Source organism: Antrostomus carolinensis, unplaced genomic scaffold (assembly GCF_000700745.2).
Source record: "Antrostomus carolinensis isolate BGI_N321 unplaced genomic scaffold, ASM70074v2 scaffold7560, whole genome shotgun sequence".
In the NCBI taxonomy this organism is placed as follows: Eukaryota; Metazoa; Chordata; class Aves; order Caprimulgiformes; family Caprimulgidae; genus Antrostomus; species Antrostomus carolinensis.
The window spans coordinates 8,762-25,691 of NW_010289062.1; the positions used below are offsets into that span (position 1 = coordinate 8,762).

Here is a 16,930-nt window from a genome sequence, read left to right on the forward strand (position 1 = left end):
CAGTCTCCCTCTGCCTTTTTCTTTTTCTTGGTTTTTTTTTCTCCCCATGTTTTAATATGGAGCACACTGTTCAGTTCATGTGGGTTTAAAAACGGATGTTGCGCGTGAGTGATCTGCCTCACAGCACATTATGCAGGTACTAGGCCACTGGGGTAAATTAGCTGTAGACAGTCCTTTCTGCTGCGCTCAAAACGGCACCTCTTTATGTGAACTTGGTATTTTTTCTTTTTTATTTAAGGCTGAAAGAAGTACTCATGCTCTCTAAAAAAAATCCCTTTTTTTTTAACTGAAGAGAAACATTCTCCTTCTGCCTTTGCCATATTATTTAGGAGAAGAGTGTAAATTAAAGCCATTTATCTTGAAATGTGCTATTGGAGCAGACTGTTTATACAAGTGTAAGAAATTGTAACAGTATTTGGTCTGGTCTGCAAGGAAAAGGTTTTTCTTTTTTTCTTTTTTTGTGATTTTTACATACAAGATATTGATTATAATGTAGAAAAAACTGTTGGAGGCTCCAGTTTACGCATCACTGTTTTAGTACAGTAGAGACAACAGTATTTTAATGAGGAATATGTTTTTTGTTTCAGTGTTACTAAAAAATAAAGTTGTTATTAGTTTTAGAATTATTCTGTGATCAGTTTGAGACAGAATAGTCCATGCATATGGTCAAGTTTTTCTGACTAGAGAGTGCTCATCAAGTGAATCCAGAATAAACAGTTACTGGCTAATACAAAGCTGTTGATATTTATCCATCAGTTGGTGGACGAGTGAGTCGGGAGTTAAATTACACACGGCAGAAGATTGGAGAAGAGGCCATGTTTAACCCCCAGCTCATGATCCAGACTCCACAGGAAGATGGTGCTAATGTACTAACAACAGAAGCACTCCGACAGCACCTTGACTCTGCGCTTCAGGCCAGCAGAGTGCATGTCTATATGTACAACAGGTAAGGGGAAAAGCAAGAGTTTTCTTGATCACCTGTAATAGCTAAAAAATGGGAATATCCTTCTGTCCATATTTTTTTTGATGGTTATAATCTCAGAGCCTTTCCCTTCGGAGTCTGTTTTGGCTTGAATGTCACTGGTTTCTGCTGCTTGACGTTGTGGCATGGTAGCAGTGTCAAGTTGGCTTTTGCAAATAAGATGGGGTAAGTGGTGTTGGAAGAGATTCTGAGAGTGTACCCCTATGAGCAGTACTGCAGTGTTTAGCATTTGTTTTGGTAAAGGAGTGATGTCTTTGCTCTTAAACATAGGACCTTATGGATGGGATTCCTAACATTGAAAACCCTTCCATAGTAAAGGTGAATTCACTTGCTGAAAACTTTGTGAGACAGATAATGACTATGAACAGCAGCATAGGTTACTATTCTTCCATTAGTTTGGCTATAAAGAGACATGCAGACATGTGAGAAATGGCAGTGGATGGAATAATAGCTGGTTAATAACATAGACATAAAAGAGCTGGCCTTCAGAGTGTCTGTGTGCACTTACTGAGGGTCGGAAGTTGTGTGATGTCTAACAAAAAAGTAATAAAGGTACACCTTAGGAAGGTACCAGCTTTGGGCTAGTAAGTTATCTCCCTGAAAAGAGGTTCCTCCAGGGTTACTTCTTAAATGATGATGTGCCTAGGGGTGCTGCCTGTGAGGCATGAAGCTCCCTGTCTTTCAGTACATCCAACTAATGCCTCAGGAAACTAATGTCGAGGCTCCAGTGATCTTCTACCCAGCTCCTGCCTTGTCTAAGGCATTGGAAGTCATGGCAGTGGAAGTTGTAGCATAGCTGAAAAAGGAAGGCAGAAATCCTAATGGTTTATTTTCTCCTGCACGTGCGGGTCAGCTGGGAATATTCTAGTCCTCTGAGCTGGAGCTGGATTGTCTCTTACTTGTGTCACTGAGTGATATATTAAGTCACAAGTGGTCTCATTTATACAAAGATGGATTTCTGTCCCCTTAATGTGTTAAGTAATTTTCAGTAATTGTGCAAGAAAAAAATATTTGTTCTTTGTATTTCTTCCAGACAGTGGAAATTGGAACATTTGTGTTATAAATCAGGAGAACTCATCACAGAAGCAGGTTACATGGACCAGGTATGTGTAGCAGGCATTTAGTTACAAGATTTGTGTATTCTCATGATCCAGCATTTGCTGCTTTTATTATATTCTAGTGTAATTGTGGTTTTTTCCCCTTTCTGATTTTGACAGATCATAGAATATCTTTATCCTTGCTTAATTATCACTCCTTTGGACTGCTTCTGGGAGGGAGCAAAGCTACAGTCAGGAACTGCCTATCTATTGTAAGCATGGTTTTTTATAACTTTCTGGTCTGAGTGATTTTAATTGTATAATTGTGTATGATTTTTCAGTTGCATTCCCATTGTTTATTCAGATTCTGGTTTAACAGAAAAATAAAAGATAGAATGTAGTGTCTCTACAGAAAATACACGATTGAACAAAGATTTTCCTAAGAGGTGATTTCTAGGCATTGATTTAAATCCTATGTATTTTCCCCATTCTGCTAGCATGCAAAATAAAATTTAAGTTCTGAATTCAAGCTTTAAGAATTTTATGCCCTTCTCCTTCCCCCCCACCCCCCCAAAATAAACTTGTTTCTCGTGTTGTGTTGTTTTTTGTTGGTGGTGGTAGTGGGGGGTGGGTGTGTGTGTCCCATAGAATACAAAAATATTGATTGGCTAGGAACTTTATTCCTACAAAAATGTCTTGGCTTAAATCTCAAGCCTTTCTAAGGAATAAAGAACAAATCCTTTGCTTAGGAGATCATTAAAGAAACCATATAGTACCTTTTATGGGTGTTCTCTCACAGTTTACAAGTGTGATATTATATGCCCTGAATCCTTTGAAAAGTTAATTGTTAATCTGTGCAGACGTTTTCTGTTAATTATGCAAGAGTTAGCATTTGAATTATTGTTTCTGTCCTGGTTTTCATGTCTCTGTAAAAGCAATTTGCAATGGCCATCTCCCAACCTTTAGTGTACAGTTTTAGATGGGGAAATAAGGGGGTTTGTGTTTTCTGGTTGGGAGATTCGGCATAATGACTTAAGCCTGGTTAAGCAGATACAGTGTGGTTTGAACCACAGAATAAGGCAGTCAAAAGCCTTTCTAGTCTGTCAACATCACAGATTCAGAAGTGGGGGGTGGGAGACGTGACAGTGATAGTGGTGACAGCCATGGTAGCAGGAAAGCTTGATGGTTGATAGTCAAGCTGCCAGGGCATTTGAAGGAGTGCAGTATTGTTATAGATAAACAAAGATCAGCTATATTGATTGATTACATTTGCAAGATGATTATTAGACTAGCAAGAAGTAATCTGATACTATGAGAAAGACTTTCTTTCCTCAGCCTTCTCTCTTCTATCCCTCTCCCCTCCCCCCCTCATTCTTTAAAGCAGCAGTTGGCCGCTTTTTTGTTGTTTAGGTGCTTGATGTGTTTTGCTTTGCTTGTAAATGGAAGTATTTTTAACCTGTGAATATTCTGTTTTATAGAATAACTTTGTAAGAACTGAATATTTTTGTTAAAATTAAAACTGAGCTGCAAGAAAAGTACATAAACAACTCTAATTAAAACATGCTTTGCATGCCTTAATGAAAATACCTTACCAGAAAAGGTTTGAACTTGTAATAGAAAAAAAACTCGATTATTTGTGCAAATATGAATTTTGAAAGTATGTTTCTTTCATTACTTCTTTTGTGGTTTTCGTGTGTGTCATTTTCTCCTGGTTTCTCTTGCAGAGGGAAGCCGCCTTTGCAGTGGATCAACTTTGACCCCTTAGAATTCTTGGAAGAGTTAAAGAAAATAAACTACCAAGTGGAGAGCTGGGAAGAAATGCTGAATAAAGCAGAGGTTGGTCATGGTTATATGGATCGACCCTGCCTGAATCCTGTTGATCCCGATTGCCCAATCACAGCTCCCAATAAAAATTCCACCAAAGTAAGTTTGCCTGTCGTTGTGTGTATCTTTTCAAGGGAGGCCGGGATGGGGGGGGGAGGTCAGAGAGGAGAGAAGAAGGTACCGTTTTCTTCCAACCAATATATAGTTCACATTATTGAGTGATGTCTTCTTTCTGTTCCTGTTACATGCTGTATGCTTTTAGACAACCGCCACAAACTGTCTCTTATTCTGTGACGCAGTGCTTAATCCTGCATATTTAGAGTGGGAGTACAGTTGTCAGCTACTGGCTGCGTGTGGCAATGCGGTGATGGGGCATTGCAGCGAACCAGCTGCCTCAGACTGACATAGCCCCTGCTGTTATACAGCTGCCACTCTACACTCACACCACGCAGCAAAGCCTGCCTTTAGGTAGCGCCAGTTTTGTTGATTTTTGTGAGGATTTGAAATCACAGGCCCCAGTTCTATATCTCCCTTTATCAGTCACATCAGGCTTTGGAGAAACTGCCATCTGGTCAACAAGTACCCAACTGATCTGTTCAACCTGATTTGTTGAACATATTTCTCTTTGTAGAACTCCTAGATTGTCTTCAATATCCATTATTCTAGTACATTGGGTGTTGAATTAGGGTATGAGGTTGTCTGAAGGTATGAAACTAATTAACTGCTTCTTTATCACTTTTTCTAGCCTCTTGATGTAGCCCTTGTTTTGAGTGGTGGGTGCTATGGACTGTCAAGAAAATACATGCATTGGCAAGAAGAGTTGATTATAGGTGGTACAGTCAAGAACAGTTCTGGTAAACTTGTCAGGTAAACAAATGTTTAAAGAAAATCTCAGTTTTTCTTTGTTAGAGTTTGGTTTTTGGGGCACCGGGGGAGGATCATGCAAAATCTACTGCCCTGAATTCATGTGTATTATAAATCCCAGTTTAGGAGGACATCCCTCAAGAGAAAAGAATTTAAAAGAGTGATTAGACAGTTGTTTAAATTTAAGGAGGCATCATTGCTTCCTGCTTCTGTCTATGCCTCAGAATGATAGCTCAGAAAGAAAGCTATTCCCTGGCAACTTGGTTACCATTTAGAATGTATGTATAAAGAATTGAACAGTGTTTAAAGCGCTGAGCACCTTTGATTGTGTTTTGAAATATGACTCAAGAAAAAAGGGGAAAAAATAATTTGGATAATGTACTCGCTCATTTGACTTTTCTCAGAATTCCAAAATCTCCACTGAACCTTTTGTTCAGGATCAATATAGAGAAGAGTCTGTTTTTATGTCCCTACATTTTGAATACAGTTTTGACTGATAAAACAAACTCCTTTGTTTAGACTTCTTGAAGAAGTCATGGAACACTGGACTTCAGTGGGGGAAAGACCTGTGGAATAGAACTGTTGTGAAGGCTGTAGGCCATATTAAACTAAACAAAGCCTAATTCTTCCACATTTAATACAGAGAACTTTTACTAGAACCTTTAATATGGATTTTGACCTTTTTTACATTCTCAGTAAACATTGGTAAGTCTTTCAACAAGTAGCCAAAGAGTGTATCTTTAGTGAAAAATAAAATAGCTCCTTAAGCTTCTAAAATTGTTGGATACAGTTGCATACTGTGGAAATTCAGGACGGATAGTTATTGCCATCCTGTACTCCCTGCAGCTTGTCAGGCATCACGAGTTTAATCTGGCATTTCTCTCCAAGGGATGAAAAAGACCAGGGTCTTCAAATGACAAATTGCCAACAGCATTTACAAGATCTCGTAGAAATAACTGTTCCTGTGGCATCCTCACAGTAATCTATCAATTGTGATCTTTATAACTGATTTGTAGGATTATATTCTTTGCTCCTGAAGCTGATACTATTGAAAACAATGAGAGAACCCTTACTAACTTCAGTGAAACCAGATTTAGCCTCAATATTGCATAGACTGGTACAACTGCACCAGATACACAGTAGAATAATTATATTCTGTTCAATTTTAATATGAACATGTGCCCTGTAAAATCAAGAACTCATTCAAGCTCTTGTTAGGGTCTCATTTGAGACCTGATGCCATGAAAATAATTTCCTGAAAATGCTCATTTTATGCCTCTTCCTCTTCTCCCTTCTCTCTGTGTCACAGTGCCCAGGCTTTGCAAACCATGTTTCAGTTAATGACTCCTAAGCAAATGTACGAGCATTTCAAAGGGTATGAATATGTTTCGCATATCAACTGGAATGAGGATAAGGCAGCAGCAATTCTGGAAGCCTGGCAGAGGATGTATGTTGAGGTAAAATTGAAAGTAACCTAGATATACTATAAAGTCCTGCTGAGATCCACTACCTTCTGTCACGGCTTTTTACAGTATTTCTGCAAGGACAGTGTTTAAACCAGAACTGAGTCATTGCCTCCCACTTTTTAAGCCGTTTTTTGGGGTTTTTTCCCCTCCCAATCAAGAAGCTGCTTGGTTATTCATGTATGAGAAGCCATTTTTGCTCTTTATTGTTTGGGACATTTTTGCTTTGCTGCAGCTGAGAAGGAACCGAAGAACTAGCTGAAATTTAAAAGCTTTTGTTTTGGTGTGGTTATGTTAAAGGTGTCTGGAAAACGTCAGCCAGCCACGGGCTGCTTTCCCAGCTGCAGCCTTGGTGGGGAGGCTGTGTGACAGTGCCTGTCTCTGTGTCCCAAGCTCTGACCTCTGCTATGCTCTTTTCTGACCTCTGTGAATGGCCAGGCAGCGGGGGCACCTTGAAGAGATCGCTGGCCTTGGGTTAAAGGCAAAACTACAGCAAATCCATGGTGGAGTTACAGGAAGAGGATTCAAGTTAAATGTTTGGAACGGACTGGGAATGCAGTAGCCTTTCCTGAAGGATGCAAATGCTTTTCTGATAATCAGTAGCTTGCAGGAAGTAGTTACCAAACACATTTGTGTAGCATCAGCACAGTCTCTGTGTAGGGTGTGGGCTTTCACAGGAACATTAAGGCTAAATTAGTTTATTTCAGCTGTGTGCTGTAGAAGATGGTAATTAATTTTTGCTGTAGTCACACCAAGTTTTATTTTTCTTTTCATAGGTTGTTCATCAAAGTGTTGCACAAAACTCTACTCAGAAGGTGCTCTCTTTTACTACGACCACCCTGGATGACATCCTAAAGTCATTTTCTGATGTCAGTGTTATCAGAGTAGCTAGTGGCTACTTACTAATGGTAATAAAGTAAATTTATTTCATTTTCTCTGGGAGTAGAGCGGGCCTTAAATATCTGCTTTAGTGTTACCAATCAGTAGTCCAGAACATTTTAGGCATATTTAAAATAAAGACCACAGTTTGTAAACTTTTGCCTGAGGCTTGTCACTTGTTCCTCTGAGTAACATCTGCAATGTGTCTGTTCTGTTTAAAAATGTTTGTAAGGATGTGTATTTTGGGTGGGAAGAGGTAACTGTTAGAGAAGCATCCATTCTAATATTTTGCTTTTTTTCCCCCCAACTCCTTCTCCCCCCACTTGCTTTAGCTTGCCTACGCCTGTTTAACAATGCTGCGGTGGGACTGTGCCAAGTCTCAGGGTGCCGTGGGGCTGGCAGGAGTCTTGTTGGTTGCACTCTCAGTGGCTGCAGGATTGGGCCTGTGCTCATTGATTGGAATTTCCTTTAATGCTGCCACAACTCAGGTATTTAGGAGATGCAAGTCTGCTGTTAAAGTACAAGTACTTTGTTTGTAAATGAACACAACTGAATCTTTAAGGGGGGAAAAAAGCTGCAGAAGTATTTTGGCTCTAGATTTTTACTTGTGCCTCTTTCCTATTTCATAGCTTATGCTGTGAGAAATTAAGTGATTGTGCTGCCAAATGATATGAAAGAAAAAGGCAGGTATCGTGTAGTTTGTATAAGTAGTAGATGCTGGGTTATTTGATTTTTCTGTGTCCCAACATGAGTGGAGGCATCCACATAAGAAGCTGCAGGTTTTGTCTTTGCATCTGAATATATCAGGATGTTCAAATTCTGAAAATATTTTTAATATAACTTGAATTATCGCCAGATATTCTTTGTCTACCCAAAACTTGAATTACTTGCGGTGAGATTTTGTAGCTGTAAACGGTGAACTGCAGGTTCCAGAATAAAAGTTAATAGCTGTATTGCATCCTTTTGATTTTCATTTCACCCTTGGATTTGTGTACAGTGTAATGTAAAAGTTGCCTTAATTAGGCATTTAATGGCTAGCTGCATGGCAGATCATAAAACAACCTTCTCATTTTTTGTTTGTTTTGTTTCTCCCCCAAGGTTTTGCCTTTTCTTGCTCTTGGAGTTGGTGTAGATGATGTTTTCCTTCTGGCACATGCATTTAGTGAAACAGGGCAGAATAAGAGAATTCCATTCGAGGTAATGACAAAATGGGGATTTGGGGGAAGATAAAACAAAAGGCTTCATGTAGGAAAAGATAACTGTATCCAGAATTAATTAGCAGTGATTTAAAAAAAAAAGGTTATTTTCTCAGTACCTTTTCATAGGGTCTGGAAATTTTTATTTCTGTCAAAATAGGAAATGATGGCAACGCGTGTGATTCTAGAGTGTCTTGGAATGTTCACTTTTTTTTTTTTTTTTTAAATAGTGTCTTAGATTTATTTTGTCTGGACAATTTGGTTTATAGCTGTAATAGAAAAGCTAATTTACGTAATCCAAATTCTGATCAAAATTTCAGCGAAAGTTGATCTAAACTTAGGAACAAACTTAAATACAAATCTGACAATTAAATGATAGAATACTTTTAATCAAAGAACACAAAAATGTTAAGGTGAAAAGAAAAAGGAGGACAGCTTAGAAAACAGATATTTCTTTTTGTTTGATTCAGCTATTAGCTTTACTTAATTGTTAAGGCCTTAAATGTGAGTTATTTTGTATATTCTTTTCTGTTTTTCTTTTCCATTGTTTATAATTGACCATGACATTTCAAAGCATAACATATTAATGTTATGAAATCTAAGATGTCATCATTTTTATGATCCTTTCCTTTTATTGACCTTTTTACCTTCAGTCCAAAGTTTCATATCCAAAGTACAAGCCGTTTAAAAGCAATGTATATTTGCCCATTCTGTTTTGGTACAAGGAATGTGTTCCATGTGCTCTTTGCAGCTGGTTTGGCATGCAGGCACTACAGCCTCACTCTACTATAACCTCCATATGCTTCAAAATGGCCTGTTGGGTTGTGAAAGGATCATGTGTTTATTTTGATTTCTCTGCAGTTTTTTGTGTGTGGTCCCTGGGTTTTGGGTGGGTTTTTTATGTTTTGTTACATACTTGTTAAAGATGTGTAGCTATGTTACGCCTCTGTGCTGTTAATACATGCTTATTTTGTCTGAAAAATGAGAACATCAGGTGACTCCACTGGTAGAAGATATATCCTACTTAATTACAGATGTATTTGATACCAGATCAATGCCCATTTAGTTTTGTGTTCTGAAGCTAGAATCAGCATTGGTAGTCCTTTCTACCTGCAAAAAACATGAGCACTTCATGTATCATATGCTTTTCTCGTGAACAGTATTCTTAGTATGTTGTTTATTCTCACTCTCAAATGCACACTTGTATTCGGAATTTCATTGTAATAATTTTTCACTGTTAACTGTGTTATATCTGTAGGATGGCCCCTTCATTTGCAGGACATCACCTTATTCACTTGACTTTTAAGATACAGCATTTGTTTTGCAGGACAGAACAGGTGAATGTTTGAAGCGAACAGGAGCAAGTGTAGCCCTTACATCTATCAGCAATGTTACTGCTTTCTTTATGGCTGCCTTAATCCCTATTCCTGCTTTACGAGCATTTTCACTCCAAGTAAGTTTATATGCTGTTTTGTTTGCTCTTGTGCTTGGTCCCATCATGGAAGGCCAGTGATCAGAGCTGTTAGCGGTCGTGTTGAAGTCTGCGTTCAGTGCTGCTGCAGTTCACTGAACCAGGACGTGATCACTGTTTACTGTAGATCTGGGTAATAACAGCTGCCTTTGATTCTGCTCCTCCCATTTCTCGTGCCTGGAGTCTCTCACATCCTGTTAGCAGGTGAAAAAGAATACTCTGCCCCATGACAGCTGGGTTGAGCGCAAAACCCACGATGTATGCAACTGGGCAGAATGAAGTCTCCAGGAAGATTTGCATTCCTGAGTCAAGAGGAGTAGACTGTACTGTGTACTGTAGCATTCCTGAGTAGGAATTTAATCCTTTCATTCATGTTTGTCCCAATTTGCTGCTCTTAAAAACTGTAACCATAGTGCAATGGCAGCAGTGAATATACATTTGCCAAATTAATTATTACTGCAGCAGTTTGTACTGCCTTGCTGCCAATGTAATTTTGGCAAACTTGGAGAAAACTTCAAGGCTTTTGTGTTCCAGCTGCTTTGAGAGAATATGTGAATTTTATGTGCTGAACCATGTATCACTCTTCCTTTCTCTCCTTGTCTTCTTGTATTTGTTAGTGATAATATACGTTTAGGAATATGAAATATTAAGAATGATGGAGAAAGCTTTCTTCTAAAAGCAAGGACGCTTTGAAGAAAGCTTTGGGAGTTTCTTCCCTGACACTGCTTTAATACACAAGCCATTTACAACACTGTCTAACCTTGGTGCAGAGCAGGCAAGCCGTACTTTTTCAGTAGTTATTTTTCTTCTGCTGTAGCCTGCTTCTCCAATAATTTTTGATTCTCCTTGAGCTCTTGGCTACCCAGAGGAAGCAAGGGCTGCAGTTTTTCTAAATATATGTGGCAATTATTGCTGTTTACAGAGATTTAAGTATGCCAGCATTAAGCTGTAAAATGGTAAACTGTTCGTGATTGCAGTTATCTTACCAATAAGCATTAGTTATTTGTTTACCATTTCCTTCTCAATAGGCAATTTAGTAGTAAATAATAGAGAAAGGAAAGGTCTCATTGGTTTTCTGCATTGTTTTGCAGATGTCTGTGGCAACTAAAACTGGATCCTTAGTCCTGAATCGTTAGCAGTGTTTAGCTCTGCTGATATGCCAAAACCTACATGACTCTTCTTACAGATGATGTGACAGTGAATTGTTCTATTTTATGGCAAAGACTAGTGTCCTTGTGTGAATGTTTTTTTAAGTGTAACACTTCTTCTATTGGAAGAAGTAATTTATGTCTCCTAAATCTGTGGCCCTGTTTCAGACGTTCAGTGTGTGCCTTAAGACCTAACAGTATGCTGGCTGGACATCTTCAGTAGGAATCAGAGGAAAAGGCTTGTTTTGCCACACTATGTAGTACCTGTGCTTTACAGAAGTTGCTTGGACATAAATGCATCTCATAAGAAGTACTCAACAGAGATGGGCCATTTTGTCCTAATTGTACTGCTAAGCTGTAGAGTGGGGGCCACCCAAATTAATTTTTTCTTATCTGATCAAATGTTGCTCAGCCTTTCTCTATTCTCACTCTTGACATCAGAACCTGACAGGTTGCTTTTAGAACATAAGTGGAGACAACAGCTGTAATTGCTACTGTAATCTGAGTAGAAGTTAAATATACCTTTCCTAAGATTTTTTCTTTTTGCCTGCTGCCACACTGTAGGCTGAGTCACTGCACATTCAGAAAACAAAGTCTGCATAACAAATGACAAACAAAAAGCTTCCAGTGAGATTTCAACATGTTCATGTATGAACATGGTTATATTATTCAGAATAAAAACGTCACGATCAAAATCCTTTTTAAGGTGGTGATTAATATGGAATCTATGTGTAGGAATATTTGGGTGTCCAGAAATTAAGTTGCTCAATCTTTTCTCACATGCATCTGTATTTTGTCTTTGCTTGCACATAGTAACATATGTATGTGAGATGGAAAAAACGTGCAAAAACAAGGGCAGCTGGAGACCTGTAATGAGGATTTATTGGTGCTACAAGAGTATATATAACTGTTATGCATGTAAGTTAGGAACCACTAAAATAACATCCTTTGTTGTTAGAAAGGAACATCTATTACTTGCTTTGCTTAGCTTCACCAGGTAAAATAAAAATCAGGTGATACATTAATCACAGCACTCAGAATCAGATACCCATGGCAGATTTTGGTGGGTGGTCTGTATTTATTTATGGATTTCTTTATTTACAGTCTTCTTCCTCCCTTTTCCTCTTACTCAGGCTTGTTTAAACAAGAAGTCCTTGCTGTCTTTCATAGCTTACTAGCAAGACTTAGAAAGCAATGAAATACTGCATTTACTTTTCACAGATGCTGCCTTCTTCTCATCTAGATAGTGAGTTTTTAACAGATGGACTCAAAAAAAAGGATTGCTCTTGTCCTTGTTTTGCTCTTCATTCACTTTTCTTAAGACATTGAAAGATAGTTGTCAAAGTTTCCATAACTTTTGACACCCAGTATCTGTAAAATAACCCGGCTGCTGAGGGAGGATAAATAGTTTCCTGCGTCTGCCAGCCCAACTTTTAGTAAGAAACTCATGTTTTGCATATCCGTGCTTCTGTTCTGCCAGCTAAAGCAGTTAATAGATAACTCCAAGTTGTTCATTTACTTTATGGAACTCAAAAACTGCAAGTCTCATGCTGTCTTAGGAGTTTACTAGGGTTAGCTCTTGCCAAATTTTAAAACCAGAAATCAGTCCTTTTGAGAGTGAGATTTTAAACATTGATTCCATTATGCAGATAGGGACTGTTTTACCTTTTTCACAGTTTTAATTTTTGTCATTTGCTGATCTCATTAGCCACTTATTTAAGCAGTTACAGGGCTTCAGGATGCTGAATGTATCCCAAATACTCAGGCACAAGAATAATTTGTAAGAACACTCAAGACTTTGGAGGAGTAGGTCCTGAGTTTTCAGATCTGTTTCATTTCTTAAAATTGTGGCGGGAGAAATCCCCTGAAAGTTTTTGAAGTTTGCTGTAGAAATGTCTTAAACACAGACTTTGTTTTGAGTACAAATGAAGGAAAGGAAGGCAGAGTATAACTACCACTGGGCTGAATTCTTTCCTCAGACGGACTATTTGGACACTGTTAAGGAATAAATTCTGCCCAGAAAGGAGAAGATACAGCTTCACAAAAATTCATCTACCTCTTCTCGCTTACACGAGAAACTTCATCCCCTAACAGCAGAGGGGTGGTGTGGATTCACTAATGAGCAAGGGTGGAACTTTCCCTGTTAAGTCTTAGCAGTAACTTTTTCACTCACCATAAGAATGACAGGGTTTTTTTTCCTAAAAAAAACATTACCAGGTGGTGGTGGTGGGTTTGTGGAGAGAAAGAACATAAGTTTTTCAACTAATTCAGTTATCTTACTCTGCTGAAGTGGTTTGTCCCCCTCTTTTTACCCACATGATTTACCTTTCCCTGCTCATGACATAAAAATTTAACAAGCAGAATTAAAGTCTGAGGGAAAAGGATGGAGGGGAGGGGGACGGCAAAGGGGGGATCTGAGTCTGTACGCTATCAGGAGGGAGTTGTAGATAGTCAGCCGTAGGGTGGAAGTTTCCTTGACAGACCTCCTCGCCTGTTCATCACCCCTGGCTATGCAGCACACCCGTTCTCCTTGGGTGGGCTGCCAGGAATGGCACATAGCAGCACATACCTTCAGCGGGGCCCCCGCCTGCCAGCCTGGCTCCCGTCTCCCTTGCTGCCTCCGGCACAGACTGCCATTCTTCTGTCTCCGTTAAGAGTTGCAATAGCAATAATGTTTCTAGGCAGTGCATTTTGAAAAGATGCAAAAAGCAGAGCATGTTTCTCAGAAAGTTACCAGCTTTTCTCTGATTAATGGAGGTTTTTTTACTACTCTCTGATCTAATTTCACTGAATGCCTTCATTGTACACCCTTGAGTAGGCCCCATTTTATCCCTTCTAGGACTACTTTTACCTTGTTGATTTCTCAGGGAAAAGGTCTGAGGCTCTTTCCTCTCCCATTGGACCATTTGTCTCTGAAGGGGTGAGAGAAGATGCCCTGTCCCCAAAAATCCTAAGTATGCCCTTAGCTTGGGTGCTGCTAACAGAATTGCCTGTACTCGGGAAGCTCTGCTGCCTCCTTTTTTTTCTTGGTGCTTTTCCAGTCTATGTAATTGTTACAGCTTGTGGGTATTGATTGCCATGATCACATTTCTCATACCTTCCCATTCCCAGCCACCAGATGGGAGTCTACATGGCATTGGGAGTGGAGGTGGTGGCTGATGCGCCAGGTCACAGAATGAGTCACCCCTCAACAGTTCTTCCTTCCTTCTCCTTATCAAATCACAGGGTATTTTTTGATGAGACATCAAATTAGAATTGATGCAAGAACAGTATTTTCTGTATTTAGTTGTGAAAACTGAGAACTGTTACATGCTTGAAATGCTGGGGAGATGGGCAAGGGGGGGACAGTGTGCCCCCCTATATAGGAAGTGTGGTGTTGAGCTCTAGGAATCGATTTACTACAAATCAGAACAGACAGGATTGGTTAAAAATATTTTATTTGCATCCCATCAACACTGAGATGGCAAATTGGAAAATCTAGTTGTTCTAAAAAGAGATGCCATGTTAATAGGCAGATTTATTGTGTGTTGCTGGATTGGTTTTGATACTTCTTAAAAAATGAAATGCGAATATAACTGATGGCATCTCTTCCATACATTTAAGTATTAGTTTTCAGGTTTAGTGGCATTTGAGATTCAAGGATGTTCAAGTCTACAAAGGGAACTGATAGGGCATGAAGTATTTGCAGTTTATGGAGCAGAAACAGAGGACTTCTTTTAGTTTTTCAGTCATGCTGGGAGGAGTAAGAGTTATTGAGTCAGGCCTCAGCTGTTTTTTCCAAATCTCAATAAATCTTAGCTGATCCTTGATAGAAGATCTTGGTTAGACACAACTAATTATTCACCATAAATGGGTGATTCAACCTTCTCTGGTTTAGCAGCAATAAAGCAAGCAGTTGTATGAACTAGGTCCAACGAACACCTTGCTTGCAACAGCAACTGTTTGTTTTTTTGACAGAGTCAGTTAATTCTAGAGAGGATCAAAAGGAAATAACTTAATTTTAAAGTCTTGGCTATGACCTTACATACCTTTCTGTGTGGATATTTATAAATCATAACATAGTCATTGGATCTTTTCCCTCAAAGATGGCTAAATACTAATTCAGCTTTAAGTAAACTCTATTTTAGTAGTTACTTCAACAGACAGCCAGCAGGACCAAAATCTTACTTCAAGCAGGCTGGAGACAACAAAAGAGAAACACAAATAAAAAAACTTCTGAATATAATATATTTATGATTAAAATGGATAGAAAATATTTACATAACTAGTTGATTCTGTCATTGTCAGAAAAGTAAAAACAGTACCTAGTCTTTTTATTACACTTTTATAGCTTCAAAACCTTAAAAATCATTCAGTGTGCTACTACTTTTATTTTCACAGATAAAGAGACACAAAAATAAAAATTGCATTATTTAGGTAATTTATATTATTTTTTGACACAAAAGTCAAGAATTTTTGAAACATGGATTTTGGATATCACATCTTTCGAGCTGCCAGTTTTGAGGCTTGATTTTTCAACATCAAAAGCAGCCGTTTGTTTATTTTGGAAAAAGGAAGGCCTGTTTATATCAGGTCAGCAACTTCATTTTTGTAGCCCAACTTCTGTTCTTTTTTATGACTTTTAACCCAAAGAGTCATTACTTCAGAAGTTACAGGTAGGGACACTTGGTAGTTTATTAGATTTCCTTAACACTACTGTTGAGATGGCTACTGCTTATCTAATGGGTAAAATGTGAGGATTTCAGGGGTTTTTTTCACCTGTTGAGGGCTCAGCCATTTTTTTCCCAGTGTCTCTCCTACTCTTTATAGCTATCTTCCAGTCCCATCTGTGCCCAGGCTTTCCCTTTGTGATGACTAGTGCTCCTAACAATTCTGCATTACAAATAAATGCTATTAATAATAATGATAGATGCTGCACCACATATGTTTATGGAAATTCTCTGGGAATCTCTGTGTGGGAAAGCGTTTGAAGTACGGTTTGAGAGAGGGTGGGTGGGGAGGTAGGTTTTTTTCATTACGTAATCTCCACTTTACAAATCAAACCAAGTATTCTTGTTCCTATTGAAGATGTATTGTTCCAATTTAAGACTCATTTTGGTATACTGGGTCATTAATCAAGTTTTGGTAAACACAGGCATATTAATATGTAGATTTGCTATGTGGTCTTGGATTTATTTTCGTTCTGCTTTAAAAATAATCCCTGATAAACCCAAAATGTTGCTGTTTTTGCCTAGACCTTTAAGGAAGTAGATCAAGTGCATAATATTTTACTACATAGAACAGTTTCATAAAAATTTACTTAAACTTTTATTTCATATCTGATTTGATAATGTACTTTAATGTCATTGTGATGCTTAAATTACTTCAGATCCCTTAAAAGTGAGAACTTCAGTTCTAGTTCCAAGTTTGCTTTTGCTTCCATCTTTTTTTACTGTGAGACTGTAAATATGGGAGAATTGCATGCAAAAGTATGATTTGTTGACTCTATTTTTCTGCTTAAAAAGTCATCACCACATCTCCATGCACAGATCTGTTAAAATAATATGAAGTTTATTATTAAAAGAAATCAATGAACTGCAGTAGGCCTACTATAATGAAATGGGAATATGAAAGTGTATCTCCCAGTTTCCTCAGGGAAAGGCTTGAAAGCATCTGATGGGTTGACATGATAAATGGATGAATGGATTAGAACTGAAAGGAAATTTTATGCTTTGTAAAGCTCATGCCTTACATGAAGCTTAGTAATGACATCACTTCTACTGTGATTGATCTCTAGGCAGCAGTTGTGGTAGTATTCAACTTTGCTATGGTTCTGCTGATTTTTCCTGCTATCCTCAGCATGGATCTTTATCGTCGGGAAGACAGGAGACTGGATATATTCTGCTGTTTTACAAGGTGAGAATGTGTGATAGATTGATGTTTTAGTTTTTGCGTTTCCCTGCAATGAAGGCAAACATGTCTACACATGTACTTTTACTGTCATAACTAGGATGCACATTGTGTCATCTCAGCCTTTTACACCCACCTAGGAGCTGACATAGTTTGACATTTTAATTTTAATGTCAA

At 38.4% G+C, this 16,930-nt stretch overlaps 1 protein-coding gene across 1 annotated transcript in view; it reads left to right on the forward strand.

Moving 5' to 3' along the window:
* Window positions 1-761: 761 nt before the first annotated feature.
* PTCH1 (patched 1) overlaps window positions 762-16,930 on the forward strand; it is a 39,511-nt gene continuing 23,342 nt past the window's right edge. Inside the window, exons 1-11 of the mRNA XM_029085141.1 lie at window positions 762-946; window positions 2,016-2,085; window positions 2,200-2,291; window positions 3,744-3,942; window positions 4,589-4,710; window positions 6,017-6,164; window positions 6,947-7,078; window positions 7,382-7,537; window positions 8,148-8,246; window positions 9,573-9,698; window positions 16,641-16,759. Of these exons, the coding sequence (XP_028940974.1) occupies window positions 816-946; window positions 2,016-2,085; window positions 2,200-2,291; window positions 3,744-3,942; window positions 4,589-4,710; window positions 6,017-6,164; window positions 6,947-7,078; window positions 7,382-7,537; window positions 8,148-8,246; window positions 9,573-9,698; window positions 16,641-16,759 (1,394 nt within the window). The 5' untranslated portion in view covers window positions 762-815. The remainder of the gene's footprint in view (window positions 947-2,015; window positions 2,086-2,199; window positions 2,292-3,743; window positions 3,943-4,588; window positions 4,711-6,016; window positions 6,165-6,946; window positions 7,079-7,381; window positions 7,538-8,147; window positions 8,247-9,572; window positions 9,699-16,640; window positions 16,760-16,930) is intronic.